The 24484-nt window shown below is 55.9% G+C and overlaps 1 protein-coding gene and 1 long non-coding RNA gene across 6 annotated transcripts in view; one reads left to right on the top strand and one right to left on the bottom strand.

Moving 5' to 3' along the window:
* Window positions 1-424: 424 nt before the first annotated feature.
* LOC116574366 lies at window positions 425-9419 on the bottom strand. 2 transcript variants are annotated; one of them, XR_004279239.1, is made up of 4 exons: window positions 8160-9419; window positions 4278-7635; window positions 3188-3356; window positions 425-1047 (listed from the first exon to the last, which is right to left on the bottom strand). It is a non-coding gene; the product is annotated as an uncharacterized LOC116574366 (long non-coding RNA). The 2 variants fall into 2 exon arrangements; XR_004279240.1 differs by lacking the exon at window positions 4278-7635.
* A 161-nt stretch (window positions 9420-9580) lies between these two features.
* The window catches only part of ARHGEF7 (Rho guanine nucleotide exchange factor 7), a 123642-nt gene continuing 108738 nt past the window's right edge, over window positions 9581-24484 (top strand). The window contains exon 1 of one of the 4 annotated variants that reach the window (XM_032315201.1): window positions 9581-10016. In XM_032315201.1, coding sequence (XP_032171092.1) covers window positions 9644-10016 — 373 coding nt within the window. In that variant the 5' untranslated portion in view covers window positions 9581-9643. The remainder of the gene's footprint in view (window positions 10017-24484) is intronic. The other 3 variants (XM_032315203.1, XM_032315197.1, XM_032315199.1) reach the window with 3 other exon arrangements.

The raw sequence follows: 24484 nt of genomic DNA, 5'->3' as shown, positions 1-24484 counted from the left end.
GCCAGCACGCATGTGCACACACACGCACAATGCATTTGTGCACCCACGTGCACCCACGGTCACAGATGCATGCTTGCACACACATTCACACATATGTACACGGTCACACACATGCACCCACACAGTCACACGGTCACAGACACACGCTTGCACACACGTCCACACACACGTCCACGGTCACACACATGCACCACGCGCACACACGGTCACAGACGCATGCTTGCACACACGTCCACACACACGTCCACGGTCACACACATGCACCCACGTGCACACACGGTCACAGACGCACGCTTGCACACACGTCCACACACATGTATACGGTCACACACATGCACCCACACAGTCACATGGTCACAGACGCATGCTTGCACACACGCTCACACATGTGTACACGGTCACACGCATGTACCCACGCGCACACACAGGGCACACGCACAGGCGCACACACGTGTGCACACACAAACATGTCCTGATCATATCCTGACGCAGGTGGTGATCTCTCACACTAAGAAAATCCTGCAGGTTTCTCCACTGAAAGAACAGGTTATCTACAAAGAACACCAGCGCCAAAGTCGTCCAGGACCTCCACCTGCACCTAAGGCTGGGAGACAGCGCGGGTCACTGAGCCCAGGGCACTGCCGCCCTGGAAGTCTGCCCCGCCAACACGCCTGCACCAGTCGGGGTGCTGAACACGTGTTTACAAATACGGCTCCCCCAGAGCCACAGACCAGAGACCCGACACCAAGACCACACAAAGCCAAGGCTGAGTGTAATATCAGTGCTAAGTAAAAACTCGCAGGAGTTGTAGCAGGAGTCTATTCTACAAATAAAATGCTAATAACAGTTTAAAACTAACTGATTGCAGAGCATAGGAGTTTGGGGTGATAAAGGGGCCTCGGGTAGGGGGCCCTGAGGGTTGATGAGGAGAGACGAGAACATTCCAGAAGCCGCCCTTAGAGTGCAGATGGCCGGCAGGAGGAACGGAGAGCCCGTGGTGTCATGGACTCTGACTTTTCAATGTGGAAGTCTGTGACTGACCGCCAGCTAAGGAAGGTAGGATAGCCGTATGTTAGATGGAAGATTATGATTCAATTTTTAAATTTTAAAGAGATAAAAAATGGAACAAAGAGTGATTTGAACAAATCTTTTTTTCCTGCAAACCAGAGCAATTTAAAACCACAGAGAAGAAAAATAGAAAACATCAATGTAAAATGAATAAATTTTACTTAAAGCAAAATGACTACTTTTTAAGTAAAGTAGGTTTTTTAATATTTTTGTTTTCTTTTTTTTTTTTTAAAGATTTTATTTATTTATTTGGCAGACAGAGATCACAAGTAGGCAGGGAGGCAGGCAGAGAGTGAGGGGGAAGCAGGCTCCCCCCGAGCAGAGAGCCCAATGCAGGGCTCGATCCCAGGACCCTGGGATCATGACTTGAGCGATAGGCAGAGGCTTTAACCCACTGAGCTACCCGGGCACCCTGTAAAGTATGTTTTTAAAAAACCAACCAACCGGGCACCTGGGTGGCTCAGTGGTTAAAGCCTCTGCCTTCGGCTCAGGTCATGATCCCAGGGTCCTGGGATCGAGCCCTGTGTCGGGCTCCCTGCTCAGCGGGGAGCCTGCTTCTCCCTCTCTCTCTGCTGTTCCCCCTGCTCGTGCTCACTCTCTGTCTCTCAAATAAATAAAATCTTAAAAAAAAAAACCAAAACACAAACAAAAGAACCCAACCAACCCACCAGACACAGGCAAAGAACCCTAGAAAGCAAGGCCAGTTTATGTACTTTACACGTTGTAACTCCAGGTGATGACGTGAGGTTGGAAATGAGGATCCGGGCGCGAGGGAGAGGAAAACTGGGGTGGAAATGGGTGTTTTCCAACCAGACAAGCTGAAGTTCAGGATAAAAGAAGTCATCAGAGAAAGAGGAACCGTATGAATTAGCTTAAGGCTTCACTTGTGACAAAGATAAAAGTTTTCAACTAACCTGTCCATTGAATGTCATCGATACCATGTTACAGGTTTTACATTTTGGGGAAACATCATTACCACCTGCGTCTCAGAGCCTCGGCTGTGTCTAGCTGACGCAGAGCACACACGTGTGACGGAACGTGCGCAAGTATATGGAAGTGTTGGTAAGCTCCGAGTGGCGTCCGTGGTTTGCTGAACAGCACCCCAGCCGTGCTGGGGACAGGAGACACGCTCTGGGGCCCCGTCGCTGGAGGGAGCTGGCAGAGGTCTGCATGGGAGCTCCCCATATGAGTTACGAAACCCGCTGTGCTTCTAAAATGATTTTGGAAAAAAAAGTTCTTTTAAAAAAGCACAAAACTCGCACACAGTAAATACAAGTATATGACCTCTGGAGCAGAGTGTGTGTATTTTTTCCATATGTATGATCATGGATCAGTCAACAGTCTTTAGCCAACTTCAGGAAACAGAGATTTCTAATCACATTCAATGGCTAACAAAGTCTCGATTACTTGGTAATTAAGAAACATATTCTTAGATAAATATTTGATTGGAGAGGAAATCAAAAGGGAGATAACAAGTCTCCTTGGAGGCAATGAAGAAGGAGCTCTTCCTACTAAAACTCAGGGAACCCCTGAAAGCCACGTTCAGGAAGAAGAAACTCATCGAGCATTCATCCTGGGAAGTGAGGACTGGCGTTATGAAGGACCACCGTGGGTCTGGGAGTTCAGCCTGCTCGGAAGCTAATAGAGTTCGTGGCTGGACACCAGGTTGGACACCAGGGACTGTGTGACCACCGCTGAACAGGCAGCATGGGCCCCAGTTCTGCACCCAAGCTCAAGGCAATGCAAGGGTGGGCCCCGGGGGTGGGGGGCTGCGCACACGGCAGGTTTGTGATACCACCGCACAACCCAAACTTAGCAAACCCCAGCCTTTACGTGGATGGCCAGTAACCTGGCCCAAACTGTCCCCCAAGAGACGTTATTTTCAATCTGTAGGTCAGCAAGCAAATGTGCCCTCCGCCTCTGCCTGTGGTGGGGGAGGGATGATGTCTCTGTCATTGAAGACTGTTTGCGCCAAAACACTCTAGAAAGGACAGTCAGAGCAAAAGCTGTCATCACCTCTGGCCGGCTCCTAGAAAGGTGAGCGACTCATGCAGAAATGTCTCCCAACAAACACGAAACGGAGACGTTAGGAAGCTTCTAAGCTCATGATGGCACTTACCGACCTTGCTGGTCTCCTCGGAAGGATGCTGGGGCACCGACTTGTGCTGCCGGGCACCTACCCTGGGGGGGCTCTGTTCTGGGCGCCTGTGTGCGGAACCCAGCTGTCAGGACCAGAGGGACTGACTATCAGGTTACAGCAACGCCATGTGAGATGTCCTGTCTGATGGCTGTGGAAACACATGGACCGTGACAGGTGAGCTCCTGGTCGACGGGTGAGGATGGCACCACCAGAGCCACAGTGGGTCTCGAGCACCACGAACAGAGAGAACCTGAGACTCCACATTCATTCTCGTGGCCTGTGGGAGGCAGTGGGCACCTGTCCTCTGCTGGGGCGTCTCTGAGGCAGGTCTTGGTGGTTTACTCACGAGTCCCTGTTGTGGGTTCAATCATGTCCCCCAGAAAGATATTTTAAGTCCTAACTTCCTGTACTTTGTGGATGTGACCTTATTTGGTAATAAGGTTATTGCAGATGTCATCAAATGAAGGTGAGGTCATTCTGGGTTAAGATGGCCCTTGGTCCAGGGACTGGCGTTCTTACAAAAAGAAGGAAATGTGGGAGCTGACAGAAAGGGAGAGAAGGCCGTGTAAGGGCAGACACAGAGGTCCACGCAATGTCCCTGTACGCCATGGAAAGAGTGCTAAGGGTTGTCAGCCACCCCCAGGGAGCTGGGAGCGGGGCTTGGAATGGATCTCCTACAGCCTCAGGGGCCAACCTCCTCCCCTCTGCTCCCGTCCACTCCCCTCCCCCGTCCAATGTGGGACTTCTGGCCTCCAGACTGCCAGAGATCAGTTCTGCGGCTTCTAAGTCTCCCGGGTCATGGTGTCTTGTTGGATCAGCCCAGGAGACCACTGCTGGGCCCTAGAGGGTTCCTGCTGGGGCTCCCACTCCCAAGTGCACCCTTTGTTGCAGACTGTCTCCCTCCCTGCCTCACCTCCCCTGCTTCCTCCTTTGTGCTTCTTGGGCTCAACCCCCAAATACGCCTCTGGGACAGAAGTCCTGTCCCAGGGTCTGTGTTTGCGAAGCCCACACCAAGGCAGGTGACTTCAGAAGGACGCACAGTCAGGGAATCCGCACTCGCATCACTCACCAGCCAGATGGCCCAGCTGCAGGACGCCGTAACAGGGTTCTCCAGAGAAACACAACCAGTAAGACACGTGTAAGGGGACTGACCCTAAGCAATGGGCCCATGTGGTTATGGAGGCTGGTAAGTCCGCTCTGTAGGTGGGCCTGCAGCCTGGAGCCTCGGGTGGAGCCGATGTGCAGTCGGAAGGCACCTGCTGGAGGAGTTTCCCTTACTCAGGGGAGACGGTTGGTATTTGTGGTCTGTTCGGGCCTGCGACTGATTAGGTGAGGCCCACCCACGTTGGGGGAGGGCTCCGGCTTTGCTCAGTCTACTGATTCAAATGTTAATCTCAGCCAAAACTACCCTCACAGACATGCCCAGAATAATGTTCAACCAACTATTTGGACGTTCTGTGGCCCAGTCGAGTTGGCATGTGGAATGAACGGTCACAGACGCGGTTGCTCGTGCTACGAGAAGGGGCTAACCCCTCCCCCCTTCCGAGCCTCACGACGACGACGACTGTCCCGTCTGTGCTGAATGGGAGCGCAGAGCAGGGGCAAGGGCAGCATTAGCACGTGGAACCACCCCAGTGCCTGAAGGATATGGAGCCGTGACGGTTGTGAGGACCGTGAAGTCTGCTGTGCTCGCGGCGGAGGAGTCTCAGGAGAAAGACAGCGACAGCTCAGGGAGCTCACCCGCGGAAGCCCCCCTCGCAGTGTGAGAAATCACCCACCCCTGCCATGAGGGGGCTCAGCCCTCGTCGCACATGTGGCCGGTCGACAAAGCTGGGGAGACCCCACCTGGGCAGACCCCACCTGGGCAGACCTCTGGGGCTGAGTCCAGAGCTGGGTTTGGGGTGACAGTCCCTGGGACCTGGAAGGGGGGCCTGCGTGGAGGTTTTGAGAAACTTGGGCTCCCGATTTCCTGATCTCTCCAAGACAAGAAAAACGGTCCCTCTCCTTTGCTAGGGAAGTGCGGCCTTCCTGGGGTTTGCAAAGGCCCTGTTTTGTGGCCCGGGGGTTGTCTTCACTCAGGGCCTCTAGACCAGCAACTGGGCAAGCCTCGGCAGGCCTGGAGGGCACACCACAGCAGCTGTTGGAGGAAGGCTCGTTCATCAGAGGGGCTGTGGGCCTGTGCTGCTCCCCCTGCCTAGGACGGTGGGTGGCTGGGTGGCGTGGGAGAAGCAAGTAAGCCTGGGGACGGGGCTCTGATGGGGCCTCTGTCTCGGGACTAGCACGCTGGCACCCAGAGCTGGCCCTTAGTCCAGGCAGGGGTGACTCCTCCTGCTGGGGGGCAGTGAGGGAGCAGGCGGGGCAGTGTGGAGGGTCTCGGGGAGTGTGGGTGCAGCACGGCCCCCATGGGGAGAACCAGAGTGCGCCTCCCTGAGGCTGCTAGAGCCCCCTAGCAAGATGTCCGAGGAGATGTTCTGGGGTGGTCTGGAAGACAGCGTCCAGGCAGCCCGCACGGCTGCCCGTCATCCTGCACGGCGGGGTGGGCTGGGCTGGGGTGGGAGCAGGTCTGGAGGTCACCCATAAGCTGTTGACACAAATGGCCCAGACCTCCGAGTCATCTGCCTCCATCGGCCGGGTTCCCAAAGCCGCTCAGCTTGCACCTGTGACATTGCTAACTTGGTGTGAACCACAAAAGGCCGTATGGACTGTTGCCGCGCTCCCTTCCAGCTCCAGGGCGGGCGACAGGACAAGGGGAGAAGAAGCCCTCGGGCCAGTGAAGCTTTGAGCTGGCCCCCTCCTCTTGAGCAGGTGCACACGGTGGACAGGAGGGGCGGCAGGGCTCCACCTGAGGGAGGAGGGCCCTGGGGAAGGGCTGGGTGGGCCTTACAAGGAGGTAGAGGGGTCCTGTGGGTCTAGACTCCTGCCTCGGTCTCCAGAGAGCATCAGGGAGGAAGGGGCACCCAGCAAGCAGGCGCGCCAATGGCATCTGTCACCAGGGAAGAAGCCCGGGCCTCGCCCGCCAGCCCTGCTGCCACAGTGGCAGGGGCAGAGGTGGGCAAGAGGTCTACAGCAGGGACTCCCTCTCACCCACAGTGACCCGGCTGCCCACGGTGCGGGCAGATTCGAACCTGCTGCTCAGTAACGCCAGCTGCTTGGTGGTGAGCTGGTGACATCTCCCCAGGTCTGAGGGAAGAAGCAGTTCTTCTCACTGGATGGGGCCCTGCAGGGATCCCGCTTGGTGATGACTTCCTCAGGCTAGAGACCTGTCCTCCAAGACGCAGCACACGTGCTGGGCCAATGGCTTTTACTGGGTGTCGTGTCTCAGGATCTAGAAGCAGCGTTGGGCACCAAGCCGGAGAAGCAGCATTGGCTCTGCTCACTACCACTCACCACCACCGCTCACCGTGGCCAGTGGTCCACGTGGGACCCGTGTGCTTCCTGCTCTCACGACATAAGGCTCTGTGGAGTTGGAGGCCACCCCCCAGCCGAGACCCACGGTCCAGGGAGATGGGAGTGGAGGGATGAAGCTTAGCTTGCCGCCCGTAGCCAGGGGGATCGGACCCCCTCTGCCCCGCGCTGCTTCTCAGAGGCCCCAGGGGAGCTTTGATTCACCTGTGTCCGTTCCCTGTTTCACTTTGTCCCTTTCTTCATCTGTGCTTTCCGGGCTTGCGTTCCAGATACATTCCTCGGTCCCCACGGCGGCCTCAGGATCTGCTTCTGGGGAGCCCAGACTGGGGTAAGTTCCTGGTTGACGTGATGCTCATAAAACACTGTAGTGGTAAGACGTCTTCCAATCCTGCGTAATTTTCAGCGTGTGTGTTTCTAAATGATTTTTTCCTGCCTCGCACCTCTCACGTTTAGCACTGGACCGTCCTTATGCCCAAAAAATAGGGCGCCGCCTAACGAAAGAACGCCATCGGTAACGAAGGCCGTCGGTAACGAACCCACGGTGGCTCCAGTGACCTTCACGGAACTACTTAATGTGGGCTTCCATCCAGACGACGGTCCACTTCAGCCACAGCACCTCCGAGGCAGTGACGGCGACACACGGCTAGGCCGGTCGCCATCTGCCTGCCTGGCGCTGGCTGGGGAGAGACCGTCCTCCAGGTACCAGTGAGCCAACCAACGCAATCAGCGTCCCTCGGCTGAGCTCAGGTGCGGTTCAGGGGCACCTGACTGCGGGTCTACCCCAGTGCTGACCGGGGACGAGGCTCTGAGGCTTTAACAGGAGCCTCGTGGGCTATGAGGTTAAAGCCTTTCATGAGAGAGGAGGGAACCGGAGGACACATGCCTGTGCTGAGAGCCGCTCCACACTCTTCTGGGGTGACGCGAAAGGCATCCACAGACAGGACCAAAATTCTCGGTTGACAGCAGTCTTAATTGGCTCCCACCCAACAGAACAATGGATTCTTCTCCGTGGCCTGAGCCTTCTGTGATCGGAATTTGGAAAAATGCTAAGTTTAACAAAATGCCCACCTTGGATACTAAAATAGCTTCGTTAAACTCCGAAAAAACACTTGGCTTCGAACAATGTTACTTTCTAGAACGAATCCCTTCTAAATAAACTTTTTTGAAACAAACGTCCATCCAAAATAAAAGAACGCAACCAGGAGCCAGAAAGCATTGAAAGGCTTGGGGACTTCTAAGAGCCATTAGAGCAGGTCTGCCTTCTGACAATAATTGGCTGCCCGGTTACTGGTCACCTAAGACCACTCCCTAGAGCGGCCTTCTTTAGGATTATTTGATTGAGTCAAGTTGAATCTCACTCTTGTTTACCAGATTATAAGCACCAGACCTAATTTAATGTAATTTGAATTGTCATGGCTGTATGTTAAACTATCTCTTCAGTTCAGCAGTAATGAGAGTGAACAGGAGTCTTAGGGGACAACTAGCTTTAGGGCAATACCCTCGTGTTGATACCGTCTTTGGGCAAAGACCTTAATGGAACACTTACCTGCTCTTTTTGCTGGAAGATGTGTAGAGACGCTGTCTAGAAACTGGTGATGTGTTGTGTCCTGTCTCTCCTCCGCTTGGGTGTGGGACAACGGGGACAAGGAGACAAACCTTGTATGTCTGTAGTGATGATGATGTGACGTGGAGCCAGGAGGGAGCTCTGGCAGAGACCAGGTGAGCTCAGTGGGGACTATGGCCACCGAGGATGGGGCCGCCCTTTCAGTGTGTTTGCATTTGGAAGCAGATGTAACTGCGGCGCTCACGCAGTCCATGATCACCATGGGAGTCCTCTGGACGAATGAAGGCAAAGAAAGAGGGAGTTAAGCCTCCATTTCTTAAAAGTTTTATATGGCTTCTAGCCTTTGCCGTTAACTGGACTAAACGCGCCTGGGATATAGTAAGCTCTGCTAATGCTGTTTTAAACTGCAGAACAACCTCGGGGACTAGAGCAGGAGCAAAGGGCCACACAGGTACAGGGCAGTGCTTTATGCTGTCCTTCCTGTAAGAAGCGGCCCCCTTTGGTTATATGCACATGTCCTTGTCACTGCGTGCGTGGAGAAGCGTGTTCACTGTGGGACAGCTGGACGTCCGAGTTCCTCCAGTCCGCCCGTGGCTCACGGCCCCATGGCCAGCCGAGCATCTCCCAGCCAAGTGAGGTGGGGCCCAGGGACCTGTTTGGACGCAGGTGTCCCCCGTCCTTCCTTTGGGTCGCCGCATGGACCCAGGTCGGGCTCCGCCGCTTTCCTGACCTTTCTTCCCGGTGCTAGAAGCGCCACCGGCAGGTTCCAGCAGGGTCGCTGCGAGCGTTCTGGCCCCGCGGAAAACGGCTCAGCGGGCGCGGAGGTCACGCGCGGGAGCCGGCCTCCCCGCAGGGGCCACGCGTGACCTCCGCGCGCTGCGGGGGCGTCCGTCCTTGTCCCCAAGGACGGCAGCAGCGCCCGGGAAGAGACCTGCTCAGGACCTAACGGTCGTTTGTTCTGTGATCGCCGCCCGCGGAGTGGCGCGGAGCAGCAGACGCCTCGTGGTCAGCACCGCCCGCCCCCCCCCGCCCCCGCCCGAAATAAAACTGGCGAAAATCAGAAAGAGCATCTGGGAGGCACTTGATGCTTGAAACCCCGGCGAATCCAAAAACACCAGCGAGGGGCTCGGCGCGGCCGGAGGAGGGGCGGCGCGAGGGCCGCCTGGCGCGCAGGGCGTCCGCAGCGGAGCGCGCGGCCCGCGGGGCGCAAACGGTTAAGGCGGCCGGCGCCTGCGGAGGTCACGGCGGCGCAGGTGGGCGCGCACGGCCGGGCCGGGGCGGGGGCGCGCGGCGGGGCGCACGGCGGGCCCGAGCGCGGGGTGCGTGTGCGGCCGGCCGGCGCGGGGCCGCTCCGGCGCCGCGTCTTTTCTTCTCCTCGCGGTGATGTCATCGGCGGCGGCGGCGGGGAGCCGGGAGGCGGCGGCGGGGGCGGCGCCGGGCGGCCGCCGCAGGTTCATGTGCATCTAATGAAAAGGCACTTGACAGTCGGCCAGGACGCACGCGAGGGAGCGCGAGCCGGCCGGACCGCGGCGCCGCCCGAGCCAATCGCGGGGCCGGCCTGCCCATGGGCGAGCCGGGGGGGGCGGGGGGCGCAGCCGGCCGGGCCGCGGCCGCTCCGAGGTGAACGGCGCCCAGACGGGCTCGCGGCGCGGCGAGGCCGGGCGCGCCGCCGCTATGAATTCCGCCGAGCAGACCGTTACGTGGCTCATCACCCTGGGGGTGCTGGAGTCGCCCAAGAAAACCATCGCGGACCCCGAGGGCTTCCTGCAGGCGTCTCTGAAGGACGGGGTGGTCCTGTGCCGGCTGCTGGAGCGCCTGCTGCCCGGGACCATCGAGAAAGTAAGTGGTGCCGCGCTCGCGCCCCCGCGGCGCCCAGGCCCCGGGCGGGGGGCGCCCCGCCTCGTTCCCGCCGCGGCCGGGGGTGACGGAGACGCGCGGGCGCGGGGTCGCGGGGCGCCGGCACCTGGCGGCCGCGCGGGGCGCGGACGAGCCCACGCGCCTCCTTTGTGCGCGGACCCGGGAACGCGGCCCGCGCGGGGGGCGCGCAGGCGGCGCGAGGCCCGGGCGGCGGGAGCTCGGGGCGCCATTGTGTGCGGGGCGGCGGGGCGGGGGGCGGGGGGCGGCGGGGCGGGGGCCCGGCCGCGTCCGGGGGGAGCGGCCCTGCGGAGGCCGCGGGGAAGGGGAGCGGCGGCTGCGCCGCGCGCGGAGGTGGAGTCGCGCCTCTCCGTGACCCGAGCAGGGAACCGCGCCCCGGCGCGCGCGCAGCTCCCTCCCGGGCTTTGTTCCCGCAGTTTTGCGGGCGCCGTCTCGCCGCGGAGTTGCGGCTCCGCTTCAGCCGCCGGGCGCCGTGCGGTCCGAGAGGACGCGGCGGTGCCGAGCGGGGCCGCCCGAGACACGGCCTGCGGCCTCCGCGCGGCCAGCTGCCGGCTCCGAGCCCCGCGCACGGCGGACCCACGGAGCCCCGGCGCGCTGCGAGGCCGCCTTCACGTTCTCCATTTGGTTTTCGGGTCCATTCCTGCTTTTGAGCCGAATCCCGGGTTCCCCCGACCCCGCTTCTGGTTCGGTGGCCGGTGGTTTCCCCGGGGCTGCAGTGTGAACCTTGACCCCGGTGTCTGGGAGTGATTAAAGTTTGCTTTTCTCTCGCACAGGCTGACAAAGCAGGGGCCTCCGCGAAGGGCTTTTCAAAACGAGGTCTCCCTGCATTACAGAGAAGCTGCAGTTTCATCCCCCACCCCTGCTTTTGGCCGGCACAGAAAATTAAGATCAACAGTTACTTACAAGGGGTTAAACGTAGAAGCTGAAGCACAGCATAATTAGGGGGAAAAACCCTAATTTTTTAAAATGGGGTTGTATTGGCCCTAACTGTGCAGGGACACTTTGCTAATCCAGTGTTCATTAGGTGACTTGAGAAAGTAAAACGTTTCCTCTTAGAAGTTTGCGCGTGTTTTGGCGCTGCATTTTCAAGGGTCGGAAGAGGTTTTATTCAATACGAATTTTGCATGCACGCTAGTTTCAGGCATTTTTCTTACTTGGACCATACACCGGGAAACAGAATCTGCATTAGAGTGCGGAGCCGCCTGCCTGTCCAGGAAATAAAAATGTTGCTTGTAAATGAAGCTGATGTCACAATAAAATCATGATTTAAGACAGGACTGAGGAGCCCAATCCAAAGCGCAGGGCGCTCAGAACACTTGGTTGTCATCTGGATATCAGGAGCTCTGGTAATAAAAGACAGATGTTGCCAAGCCCTGACAGTCCACACTCTGTCCACCAAAACAGGCTCCTATAAAATGCGGTTCCGTGACGGAGAGGGAAGCTTTAGGAAACGTCCCGCGTGGTCTGGAGGAAAGCACGTTCCTATCACACCATCAGTGTGCGTTACTTGGCATATTGACGGCATCGATGGGATCGGCAGACTTCAGTGATCATTTCCTTGTACGTTCTAGGAAGATCTGCCTTCAACACGGTAGCCCTCCTTCCATCCTACAAGGAGGGGGAATGAGGAAATACAGTGTTTAGCTTGCAGGAGCCCAACTGCCACTGTCCCCTACCCTCCCCAGTTCCTGCCCCACGGCCCCCGCGGGTTCGTTTCTGTCTCCGCCACAGTGCAAATTTCACACCGAGGGCACAAGTTATGGCCAGAGCTCCTGACTCTCTGCAGTTCAAAGGTAGGTTTTTGGAGTAAAATATTAGCCAATCTCTACCGCTAAAAAACTGGGGTTTCTGAGGTTTCACGAGCTTTTGCATTTCTTAAGCGGAAGTATCTCTTTGGGCTTGTACACCGAGTACCGTGAGCCCCAAAGCCGACAGGCAGGACAGCTTTCCTTGGGAGTGTTTGGAAACCTCACTGAATATTCATGGGGAGTTGAAAGGGCCTTAACTTCACCCCAGTTTGCCACATGGACACCCTGACGACTGGTTCAAGTGGTGGGAGCAGCCCGCAGCCTCACGTTGGCAGAGCCGGGGTTGAGGACAGACCCCTGGGCTGGGGAAGGCACAGCACGAAGGCAAGTTTGGAGGCGGCTCAGGTTTCCCATGTGCCTTTCATTAAGAAAACATGTGCTAATGTGCTTCTCGCATTCTGTTCATTTGTTCTACTTTGGAGCCAAAGGGGCCGAGAACCAGGAGGATGTTCATTTTGGTTCAGATTGTCAAAGTTTTCTGTCGGGGTTCCCCTTGGTCATGTCTGTTTTTCTCGAGGTGTGAGGCCAGGGGCACGGGGGGCAGCGCATAGACTCTGTAGACAAACAGTTCAGAAAAGAGACCCTTTCCATCGTGGCCGCTGCCCCGTTCTGTGCTGTAGGGGAGACAGAGTGGGATCACACGGTTTCCCGGATCTCTGTGTATGGGGCTCCTGTGCTTCGATTTTCCGCAGGGACGGCTGGGACGTTTTGCTGAGCTGCCCCCGCTGCTGGCTTCCGTCATCCCTCCGGGGATGGGAGCCCACGAAGGCGGCAGAATCCAGGGGGTCCAGCTCCCGCAGGTCATGAATTACTGCTTCAGACCTTTCTTAGACTATTTGTCAGAGGCTGAAGCCGAGATGTACGAGTTTTAGAGGGGACCGTCGCGGATGAGCGCACCGATGCATGGGAATGATGACGCGCTGCTTGAGTTTTGCTCCTGGACGTGGCGTGTGGAGTCGCTTGGTTCAGCGCGAGCATCTCAGAGCGCCTGGTTCTTTCTCCCTGGGCCCCAGAGCCTGCAGAACACGCCAGGTCAGTGAAGTGTTCCTGGGAGACATTCCCTCCATCCACGTCTGTGCTCACAGTCGACAGTCCTGCGACCCGCTTGTCTTGCTAGATTTCCTGGGTGTGTATGTGAGCATTTAGATTGGGTTCAGCTGTCGGGCCGGATATCTGTGTTCTGGGCTGTAGCAGAACTCTTGCCCGGACGGGCTGCTCCACACACCTGCTGTCCCCCAATCCTGGAGGCGCAGGCCCGGGATCGGGGTGCAGGCAGGCCCGCTCTCCTCGGAAGGCGCCAGGGAAGGGGGTCCAGCACACACCCCGTGTCCCCATGGTGTTCCCTGTGGTCTCTGCTGTGTCCTCACCTCCCCTTTTGTAAGGACGCCGTCCTTGGATGAGGACCACCGGCCCCCAGTTGACCTCAACTCAACCAGCTCCATCTGCACGACCTTGTTTCCAAATAAAGTCACGGCCTGCACCTTGGCGAATGAGGCTTGAACATTGGAATTTTGGGGGACACAATCCAACCCATAATAGGTCGCATAATAAATTTGAACCCAGTCAACTTATTAAGTATGTGCTTGCTCGTAGGGTGCCAGACGCTATGGGAGATAAGAGAACTAACATGTTCTTTGGGGATTTGGTGCGCGAGGAGGCCGCGATAGTAGTAGCGTCATGAGGCAGAAGGAACCGAAGGCAGAAAGTCAGCAAGTCAGCTCTACGTGCAGGAGTTTCAGCCTGCGTTTGGGCGGCCCAGCCCCTGAGGGTTTTTCTGACGCATGGATTAGAATATGGTCTGTATTTCCTCAGATGGTCCCCTGGCAGCCACTGGTGGTCTTCTCCGGCTGCAGAAAAGCAGCAGATTCGGATAGGACATAGAAGAAAAACGGCTTTTTCCTGATTGATTTGCAGCCTGCGTTCCGATCAGTGCTGGGACCTCTGGTGCTGACGGGGGCAGGGTGTGAGGTCAGCAGCCCTGGACGGCAGTTCTGAGTGCCCGCTGTGGGGAGCCTGTCTTCTCCTGGGCCCTTCGCCCCGAGGATGAGGTCAGCAATGGCAGGAGTGTGCTGGTGGGGGTCTTGGTCTGGACTCGAGATTCCAAAGCCCACACCCTGTAACTGTTTGTAAACCCTGGTTGGTTGCCTGGGAAAAGCGCTCGGAGAGAAAACTTACAGAATGCGGTCTGTCCTGACTGTGTTTTTAAGAAACCTTCTTTAAACTTTGCAAACGGAATTATTGGTTATATTAGATTCCTCCTAATGATACAAAGCTTCTAGAATAGTCAGTGTAATAGTGAACATCTGCTTTCGCAACACGTGATTTTAAAGTCTTGCCTCTGCCCTGCACCAGGGCGATTCTTGGTTCGGGCCTTAGGCCCAGAGCAGAAGGAAAGTCACTGCATTTGCTGGCTCATTCCCAGCGAACGGACAAACCTGCCTTCAGTGTAGACAGGGACGTGGAGAGTGATTTGCCGAGAGCCACTTGAGGGCCATCGCAGGGCCTCTGCTGGCCTGGCCCACGGGCGCTCACTCAGGGTCGTCTGACTTGGGTTTGGGGAGCACGGGGGTGGGGTGGGGGGGGCAAGATGGCCTGCTGTTCCCGGCAGTGACCTCTCAGTCCTCCGGGAGAGTCCGGCACTGGTGCTGTCCCAGGACCTCATTCTATTTATAGAAATAATGCCCGCAGTGGCTTCCTTTCCTCTTCCCTGGAGCGCTGCCTGCCTCACCTCTGTGTACATCTCTCTTAAAGAGACAGGGTGTGCCCCACGATGCTGGCAGTGTGCTGCGTGCTTCTCTGGAATGCCTCATGTCGCCCCCGTCTCCCAGGCTGGCCCCAGACGACCCAGGTGTGCCAGCTGCCTGGGGCCGGGGACCTTCCAGGCAGGGACAGAGTGCTGGTCGGTCACTGGCTGGGGATCCTCAGGGGCGTTAGGTCTGGAGGAAGTAGGCAGGAGTCACACACCAGGTCAGGACACCAGACACATGGCGTGAGGGACCACAGGGTCAGGACACAGTCCAGGGTGACACTGTGGACACAGAAGGCCATTCAGCAGGGGTCCCAAGAGGGAAAGGGGCACGGGGGCTGTCGGAATGGGATCCACACTCCTACCTAGTTCGCAGGGAGCCCAGCCACACTTGGGAAGAGGACACAGAGCTCTGGAGAGCCCTGCCCTCATGGTGCCCCTGGTCGGACGCTCCTTTGCTGGTTCTCTCTCGTCCTCATGGGAGGACGCCCCCGAGGGGTCTGGTACTGTCTTGCGCTGGTATCACAGAGTCCTCAGTGGGCCCCTGGGCTTTCCCAACCTTGAGTTCCGTGGTGACCATCTCTGCTGAGATACGAAACAGTGTGCAGACGGACATGGGCACACGTCTAACGCTGTCCCTGGAGGGCTGTCTCTGCTCTTTCGGATTGGAATCGCCGGCGTGTGTGTCGTCGTCGGTAGAAGGTGGCAAAGACAAAGTGTCTCTCCAGGCACTCACCTCTGCCAGGGGACCCCAAGACCCACTGGGCCCTCCCAGAGCCACGGTTAAGAGGGGGTGGTCCTTGTATGTGTCCCAGAGTCACCCATTTGCTGTGTGACCTGGGGCAACTTCTCTTATTTCTCTGAGTCTCAATTTCCACCTGAACACAGAGATCAGATACCTGCCTGGAGGGAATGGGCTCCTGGGGCAATAGGGTCGTTAGGCGGCTAAGTGAGTGGACTTGAGGGTTTCTGGGCGGCACTAAGCACCGGGTAGGTCCTCAGTACGTGGCAGGTGTGATTATTTTACGAACTGATGCTGAAAATCGACCTTGCCGTGTCCAAGAAAACTCGCAAGCCAGGGTCCGAGCATCAGAGCCGCTCCAATCCAGGAATTTCTTCTTATTCTCACAACTGGGCAGATTGCTGCAACTTGAGGGGGCTGGCGGCCCCTCCCTTCCCCCCCGACAGACCGCCATTGTCTGGGCTGCCGGGACCCCTGGATTTGGCTTCCAGACCCTCTGTTTAGCGCCAGGTCCCGCGCAGCTGCTGAGCTCACACAGCTGCCGGCTCAGAGGGGCCAGAGGGGCTGGATGGAGGCTCGGGTTTCACATTTATAGAGTTTCTTGCATGGGAAGGGCCTGGAACGCCGCCACGCACAGAGGGAGGCTGTTGGGGCCGGTGCTGGGCCCCGTGTCCCCTGTGTGTGACTTCTGACCTTTTCCTCCGTCAGTTCTCCCCAGTTAGGTGAGGAACGTTCATTTCCTGATGTGTTTATATTTCTAACTTTAGCTCTGAATTTTTGAAAGTCTTATGAACCGGACGGGTCATTCTCAGCCCTGGTTTTGCAGGATGTACTGGGTCTGCTGGACTCTGAAGGCCAAGGGTAGTGTATAAGTGGGATGTGTGAAAATAGGTACGTACTGGCCTCCGACCAGGTGCATGCGTGTACACAGCATACACACACGCACAGATGCACACACGTGTATGTGTTCTGTGTCATTTTTCCAGGGGGTCGTAAGAGAAGCCATGGGTCTCAAGCGTAAAGCATTCGTGAGTTCTCTTTGTGAAGGAATTCTCGGGACGTTATTCAACCCAAACTCCTCGCTTCACAGATGAGTTAACTGAAGTCCGTTGCATTCGGTCGTGTAAGTTGTGTACTGCACAGCGTAGGGAGGGTTGCTCACACTGTAGTGCACGCGAGTGAGGTCTTAGGACCGTGCTGGGGGACAGCTTTGGGGCAATGATGCACAGACGTCCACCTCCATGGAGGTCAGCCTCTTCCGGCACAAAGCAAATTCGAGAAGGGTCGTGGTAGCCTACAGAAGTGGCCCCGGTTCTTCACTCTTGTCTGCTGCCAGGTCTCGTGGAGAAGGACGGAATGATGTGTCTGCTGCTCCCATCCGAGGATGGGGGTCGTTTTCTTACTTCTTGAGTCCCAAGCTGCCCTGGGCCCATTTTGGCCAAAGGGATGTGGCAGATGGGACGGGTACTAGTACCTAACTGGCCACTGAGGTTTTGTGGCTGTTATACAGCATCCCTGGGGCAGCAGGTAGCGGGTACAGGCTGGAGAATGAAGTTGTTGTTTTGTACAGAACTTGAAGGTTTACTACACTTGGAGCAGCTTTTTTTTTTTTTTTTTTTAAAGATTTTTTGTATTTATTTGACAGAGAGAAATCACAAGTAGATGGAGAGGCAGGCAGAGAGAGAGAGGGAAGCAGGCTCCCTGCTGAGCAGAGAGCCCGATGCGGGGCTCGATCCCAGGACCCTGAGATCATGACCTGAGCCGAAGGCAGCGGCTTAACCCACTGAGCCACTCAGGCGCCCCTGGAGCAGCGTTTTAAAAAGGGGTCAAAAATATTCTTCATATCGTCTCCAAACAAGGTGCGTGTCATCCAGAACCCGAGTGCGACCCGCGGAGCTGCTTGTAGCTCGTAAGAAGTTGCGTCAGCCTGAAGCAGGGATCCACAGCTCCAGGTCTGCTTTGGGTGCGATCTCCTGCCACCGAGCCTGGCTGTGGCGGGGCGGTTTTTGTTAGCAGCACCCTCTTTCAAAGCTCCAGTTCTTGGTTATTTGTAAATACTCTGGCCCGTGGTGGCCTTTCTCCCTCACTTCTGTGTGACTCACTGCTGAGTTCCCATGCCAAGAAGATGCATTCCCATCTCTTTCCTGTCCGTAAAATACTTTGTTTACAAGAGACTTTCCAGTACCCGTCTGCAGCTAGCAAATATTCACAAGTCCTTTGTCAGAAACGCGGAGTATTTGACAAAGCCCGCTGCATGCTGAGAGATTATGACTTGGTTGTCATTTTGAGGAAGAGTGTTATCGAGGTTCTTCCTGAGAATCAGGAGTTTTGGGGGAACATTCCTGGGACGAATGGCCTCTTCTGGTGGCGCTCCGGGAGACCATCAGGACACAGAAAACCTGGTCCCAGGCCTTTAGTTCTGGAGTAATGTCACGGTCATCTTTTCCGTGATGCTGAAGAGACTGCCGCACTAGGGCAGTCATAAACATTGGTGCTGGTCACAGATTTCTTCTCGTGGGAACATGACATTCTCTGGTCACAGTTTTCCTGTTTGTTAATGCATTTTCGTTTCTTCTGAAAACACGCTCTCTAAGTCGGATGTGGTCACGTTCTGGACAGGCTTGTGGTAAAGGCTAAACTTCCAAAAAGTCCACTGTGCTTGTAAGTGACAGAGACCGGAACCGAGTGGTCCTCCACTCTTTGTCAGTTGGTGACACACGGAGGAGTTTATTGAGTTCATTTGTCACACCTCCCACAGGGTGCATTTGCTTAGTCTGAGTTGGGTAACTACCATGTCCGCAATCCAAGGTTGGTTCTTCAAATAATAACAGTAACCATATTTTATTGTGTGTGTGTGTGTGTGTGTTTTTTTTTTTTAAAGATTTTATTTATTTATTTGACAGACAGAGATCACAAGTAGGCAGAGATGCAGGCAGAGAGAGAGAGAGGGAAGCAGACTCCCTGATGAGCAGAGAGCCCAATGCGGGGCTCAATCCCAGGACCCTGGGATCATGACCTGAGCTGAAGGCAGCTGCTCAACCCACTGAGCCACCCAGGCGCCCTTATTGTGTGTGAGTCTTAAGTGTCTGTTCATGAATCGTTAAAATAATATTCTGGGAGTGAGCTACTCCCCGCACACCTAATGCTTCTGTTGTCTGTAATGGAATTGTCTACTTTAAGAAGCTAGAAAAATAGGGGTAAGTTAAACTCTAAGTAAGTAGTAGAAAAAAGAGAATAATAAAGAACAGAACGGGAATCAGTGAAATAGAAAACAAATTTGCTAGAGAAAATCAACAAAACCAAAATTGGATTCTTTGAGAAAATCCATAAAATGGATAAACCTCGGAGACTGATCAGGACAAAGGCTAGAGGACACAGAGGGCCCATGTGAAGGGTCACTGCGAGTTCTCCAGGTGCTAGGAAGGTAACGGGGATAGGATGACCGTTTCGATGCCAGTCGGTCCTACAGCCTAGAGGAAATGTGCAGTTTCCATGGAGGACCCGTCCGGGACGAGATGGATGACCTGACCAGCCCGACACCTAGGAAAGAACTTGAATTAGTTAAAAAGCGTCTCACAAAGCGAATGCCAGGCTGCATGGCTCACTGGTGAATGTTACGAAGCAACCAAGGACTTCTATTCGGGACACGTAAGGATTCTCCACACACAGTCCTAAGGAGACCAAGAACCCAACTTAAAGAATGGACAAAATGGCTTGAGCAGACACTGCTTCACCAGAGAAGGGGTGCAAGTGACAAGCCCAGGAAAGACGCCCGATGGCGCTAGATGTGAGGGAAACGCAAACTGAAGCCAGGTCGGGACGGCCTGCGCACCTGCTGGAAGGGTTCAAGGGTAAGACTCATCACACCAGGTGCTGATGAGGACGCGGAGGCCCTGGAGCCCCATCCGCCGCGGTGGGAACGGGAAACCCTGTAACCGCTCTGGAAAGCAGCTTGTCAGTTTCTTGAACTATTACAGATCTACCAAGCGGTTTAGCCATTCCATTTTTTTTTCTCTCTTTTTAAGATATTATTTATTTGAAAGAGGAAGAGAGTGCACAAGTGGGGGGGGCAGAGGCAGAAGAGGAGAGAATTTCAGGCAGATTCCCCGCTGAGCACAGAGCCCCGCACGGGGCCCCATCTCGCGACGCTGAGATCATGACCTGAGCTGAAATCAAGACTTGTATTATTTAACAGACTGAGCCACCCAGGTGCCCCTTAGACACCCCATTTCTAAGGATTGACTCAAAGAAATGGAAGTATGCTCGTACCAAGTCTTGTGCACAAATGTTCTTAAACCCATTTTTTGCAACTTTATTTTTAATAGCCATGAACCAGACACAGTCCAAATAGTTTTTCAACCAGTGAATGGATAAAGTGTGGTATATCCATACTTTCTAATACTCAGCAATGAAAGTGAGTGCTCAAAAAGGGATGAAAATCACACCGGGAAAAGAAGCTGGGCAAAAAAGTACACCCTGTGTGATTCTGTGTACATAGAATTCTAGAAAATGCAGTGGGCCCTACAGTCATGGAAGGTACGTCAGTGTCTGCTTAGGGACACTTCCGGGGGCACAAGGAGACCTTGGGGATGAGGGGGCATGCATCTTGGTTCTGGGGAGGGTTTCACAGTGGTGCACATAAAAACTTGTCCAACTGTACACTTCGGATATGAGCACGGTAGGTCTGTTACGGCTCACCAAGGGTGCACAGCAGTAGTCACTCTGGGTGTATTTAAGTTTTTGTTGCGTGTAATGGAGCTTCAGTTCATTTTCTTGGCAGTCCCCTGCTTTTGAACCTGACTGTAAATCCAGAAGGCATGTACAGAATTTCACTGTATAAAGGTAAATAGTGTACTTGCATTTTTTATGGGGAGGGACTTCGGCCGGAGAGCTCATCTCTCCCTGTAGTTGTCTGTTTTCTCATCAGTCCTTATTGGGTAGCTACTGCATGGCTTATGCTGGCCTCTGGAGATCTAGTGATTAGCCAACAGAGACTTGCAGACTGTCTAGTGGGGAGAATAACATTAAAGACGTTGTATGCACTTGCTTTACAATCTGAGATTCCTGCTCTGGGGGTCAGGAACAGGTGTTGGCTGAGGAACCTGGTGTACACTTGGCGGGGGGACAGGTGATGTCGTGGGGAAGGCTCTTCTCCGAGAGCGGGCCCTGAGTTGAGTGCTGATGGACGAGTGGGCTGTAAGAGAGAAGACGGGAAAGAACCTGGGCAGCCACAGCACTGGGCAGGGCAGAGACGGGCATGGGCCAGGCAGCACAGGGTCTTAAAGGGAAGTATGACACAGTTGGTTATGGATTTTGAAAACAATACGCTAGGCACAGCATGGAAGCAGCACGGATGCAGCCCGTTGCGGAGGGGGAGGTGGTCATGAACCTGTTGGGAGCTGGGTTTCAGACGGGGTTCAGGGGACCCAGGGTGGACACGGCAGCTCCCAGCCTCACCGCCCCTGGGGTGCTGGTTACACACAGGATAGATGGGGTGTCTCCGGTGTGAGAGGCAGCCTGGGGTGAGGTGCCTTAGGCTCAGGACTGGGTCCAGAATGGGTGCAATGGCGACTGTGAGGGGTTGGAGCTCAGAGAGGACAGGGGGCTGGAATGTAAATCTGAGAGTCACACGAGAGAGCGAGGTGTGAACCTGAGTGAGCAGTGGTGAGCTTCCTAGCACCAGCCTTGGGGAGTTGGACCTGGACGCCCTGGACAGTGCCGCTAAGGAGGAGCCTGGTTGCAGGTGGTCAGGTCGGTAGGGAGCCTGGTGACTGGAAGCCAGGGCACGAGCGTGGCGGGTATGCTGCAGGGGCCGGGAGAAGCAGAGGGCTCTGGCGGCGTGCTGGGAGGGTGGGGCACAGCGGTGACTTGTCCCCGGCGGCAGGCACGCGCAGTGTCCCAGGCCAGCCAGCCAAGTGCACACCCGCTCGTGGGCCACTGAGCGGCGGTGCCCGTATTGTGAGGGCAGGGCCGGCTCTGGACGGAGAGGGCGGCAGGGGGTGTTGGGGGCGGGGCTGGGCCAGTGAGGGCAGACACAGCGAGGGCGGGCGGACTGGGTGCGTGGATTCCCGGCCACTGTCCCAGGGGCGGAGCAGGACCTGGCAGTGCTCTCTCGGCTCCCTTCGAGCCTGGGAAACAAGCTGACCTTGAGCTGTTTTTGCCAGAAAAGGGATTCTAGAACACTGTGTTCCTTTTCATGGCTTTAGGGAAAGACGACAGTGACTTCCTCTGCGCTTTAGCAGGTACTGGGTTAAGTCCGCGAGTGAGCTGAGGCGAAGCCCTTGTCACTGAGCAGCGCGGAGGTTTCCCTCGGACCTGATGCACGTCACTGTCTGGTCTTTAGTCACCCCCCACCCGTATGACAAGGGACTGCCGGAAACCACCTGCTCTCTGCCGCATCTGTTGTGCAGCTGACCTTTGAGAGTCCGGATCGACGCAGTGAAGGCAGTTTAGGGAGTTTTAGAATGCTCATGTTCAAGTTGAGGACGGTCTGCATTAGAAGGTTAGACGGTTATGAAGATACATGTGTCCCCTGGGATTTGCTTTCTCGTTCTCATTTGGAAACCGTGCTCAGTTTGTTACATGTCATGGTAATGCACGAAGAGAGATCAAAGTAATTAAGTGCTATATAGTAGGAATATTTCTTAAACAACCAAGATAAGTGTAAGCAACATCTAGATTTGGTACTATTTTTCCAATTCAAAGCAATAAAACATGCACTTTTCAGGTCTGTCTCCATGTGTGGGAGAAGCAAGGCCAGCGCTGTTTTTTTCTCCATGACCCTTTATCTTTGAGAGGCTGTTGGGAGAGTGTTCCGGGGAGTGGAGGGTCGGGGAGGCGGTGGGAGGGGTGCTGAGGGAAGGGATGTGGCTCCCCTGCACACAGGTACCGTCAAGGAGGAGCTTCTGGCCAACAGCTCCTGGGTCAGGCTGCTTTTCTTCTCTTCCAGGTGGGGGTTGGGCACCCGGCACTGGTTCTTGCCCGTCACGGACTAAATGCTAGCATGTGCACTCCAGGCTGTCCCAGGTCGCGAGGGGCGCCCGTGGTTCGTGCCTTTGGTTTTGGTGGCTATGTGGGTCTTACATTTGAGGGTCAGTGGAACCACCAGATGGCTGGTGAGTCCAACAGCTTGCTGGACTCCACTTCGGAGTTCCTGATGTCCTGGGTCTGGCTGGGTTTGAGAATTTGCGTTTGACAGGTTCTCAGGTCATGCTGCTGCTGCTGGTCCAGGGGACCACGTGGGAGAAACACCGACAGCCCCCTGAGCTCATCAGCCCAGCCACACCATAACTCAGACCAGCCCGATTATCTGCAGGGCCCTCTAAGAAGACAGGAGACCGAGGTGTGACCCCTGAGGGGCTCCTCTGCAGGTGGACACTGGCAGCCTGCCCATCCTGGCCACCCCCTCGTGCCTGGAAAATTCCCTAACTGGTGCCTTTCACTTCGAGACAGAACAGACCTCATGCTGCTTCCCTATGGGCTTTTGAAATGTGGGGGTAGAGAGGTTGGAAGAAATCTCGCCTTGCGTTGGAAGAGGCGGTTGGAATTCATCTCAAAAATGGGATTCCCCACCTGTTTTTGTGCATCTAGAAAATTCTTGGATAAACCGAGAGACACAGCAGAGCGCAAGCTCGCAGGTGTGTGTGAGTGCTGACCGGTGCGCTTCTTGAATGGGGCGCTGAGGGGGGCATCCTTGAAACACCTGAATTAGGGTCAGGAGGAGCCTTGGCTAAACAGAATGCAAGTCACTAAAAGCTACAAAGAGATGCAGAGACCCAGGCAGGGCTCCCCCGTGACACTGGCTGTTAAGGGAAGAGGAAGTCACCGTGTTGCGGGCCTGTGGTGTTAGGGAATGGCCTCTGGCAGGAGTCCGGGAGGCCTGATCCAAACCTAGCAGCCTAGTGCCGTTCCGTGAGGGGCTCAGCTGACCGTGACTCCTGACACTGCTTCTAAGGGGTGGCGGGTCTGTGGTCCTTAAACGGGGACCCCTCGCTCTCAGAAGGTCGGAAGGAGACTGCGGCTGCTGCTGGCCTTCAGCTGGCACTGAGAATGCGCGCTTTGATCTAATTCCAGTTTATGCTTTTCAGTTAAGGAGCCAACCGATCATTTTGTTAGTGCAGATGGAGAAAACGGTGACCGTTGCTGACACCTGCCCCCAGCCCAAGTCTGGGCGCGGGCAGCTCCTTCCCTACATGCCATCGCTGAAGTGCACCTGAGCGGCTGTCTGGCCTTCGGCAAAGGACGTCGGAATCGCGGAGCAGCGGTTTTCAGCAGCCATCCTAAAAAGGCTTCAGACGGCAAGGAGAGGTTCTCTGGAAGCAAATGAAAAAATGGGAAATCTCAGTAAAGACACAGGACTCAAAGGAAAGAAATAAATGGAAATTACAGAAGTGAAGACTCAGATAAAAAGACTCGCTGGGCGGGCTCCCCGGTGGAGGGGACAGGACGGAGGACAGAAGCAGGGAACAGGAAGCCTCATCCGTGGCTCTGCGGCGCCCGGGCTGGGGAAACCGCGGGCAGGAGCGTGGAGGGAGCTGCTGTCTTGCGGCGTCACAGACCCCGGGCAGAAGACAGTCCCAGCTGCGGGTGGGCGGCTGCCCGCCTCCACCCCTGTCCCTCCCCTCCACCTCCTCCCGCGTGCGCCGCTGTCCCCACCTCCCTGAAATGTCGGACTCCCATGAGGTCTTCATCGGCTTGTTTTGGCTCCTTTGTGACACTTAGGAAATGAATATAAGACAGCCCTACTGCACGCACGGCTTACGGACGGCTGCCCGGAGCACCAGGCGGTGGGAGCCTGGAGAGGCCCGAGGGAGCAGGCCAGCTGGGAGAGGCGAACCCAGTGCGGGGCCAGCGATTTTCCTTCATGATAGAGAGGAAAGCTGAAACCAGAGAGGGGCTCCGGGCAGCTCCCGGCTAACTGCTGCCCCCACATACACGGGAGAAGACGGAGCCTGGGATGCTGAATGTGGGCAGCCCTGGAGAGAGGGGGCCGGTGGCTGGCCCCAGGCTCAGCTGGTGGCAGGGTGCCCCTGTCCGTCACAGCAGAAGGGGTTAAGGTTAAGACTCCCAGGAAAACCCAAGGCTGTCTTTCATTTCTCTGTATCATGCTGCCTGCGGTGATTACACTTCCAAGTGT

This window comes from Mustela erminea, chromosome 15 (genome assembly GCF_009829155.1).
Source record: "Mustela erminea isolate mMusErm1 chromosome 15, mMusErm1.Pri, whole genome shotgun sequence".
Lineage (NCBI taxonomy): Eukaryota > Metazoa > Chordata > Mammalia > Carnivora > Mustelidae > Mustela > Mustela erminea.
The sequence above is the reverse complement of the archived record's forward strand: the minus strand, read 5'-3'. Positions and strand labels throughout refer to the sequence as shown.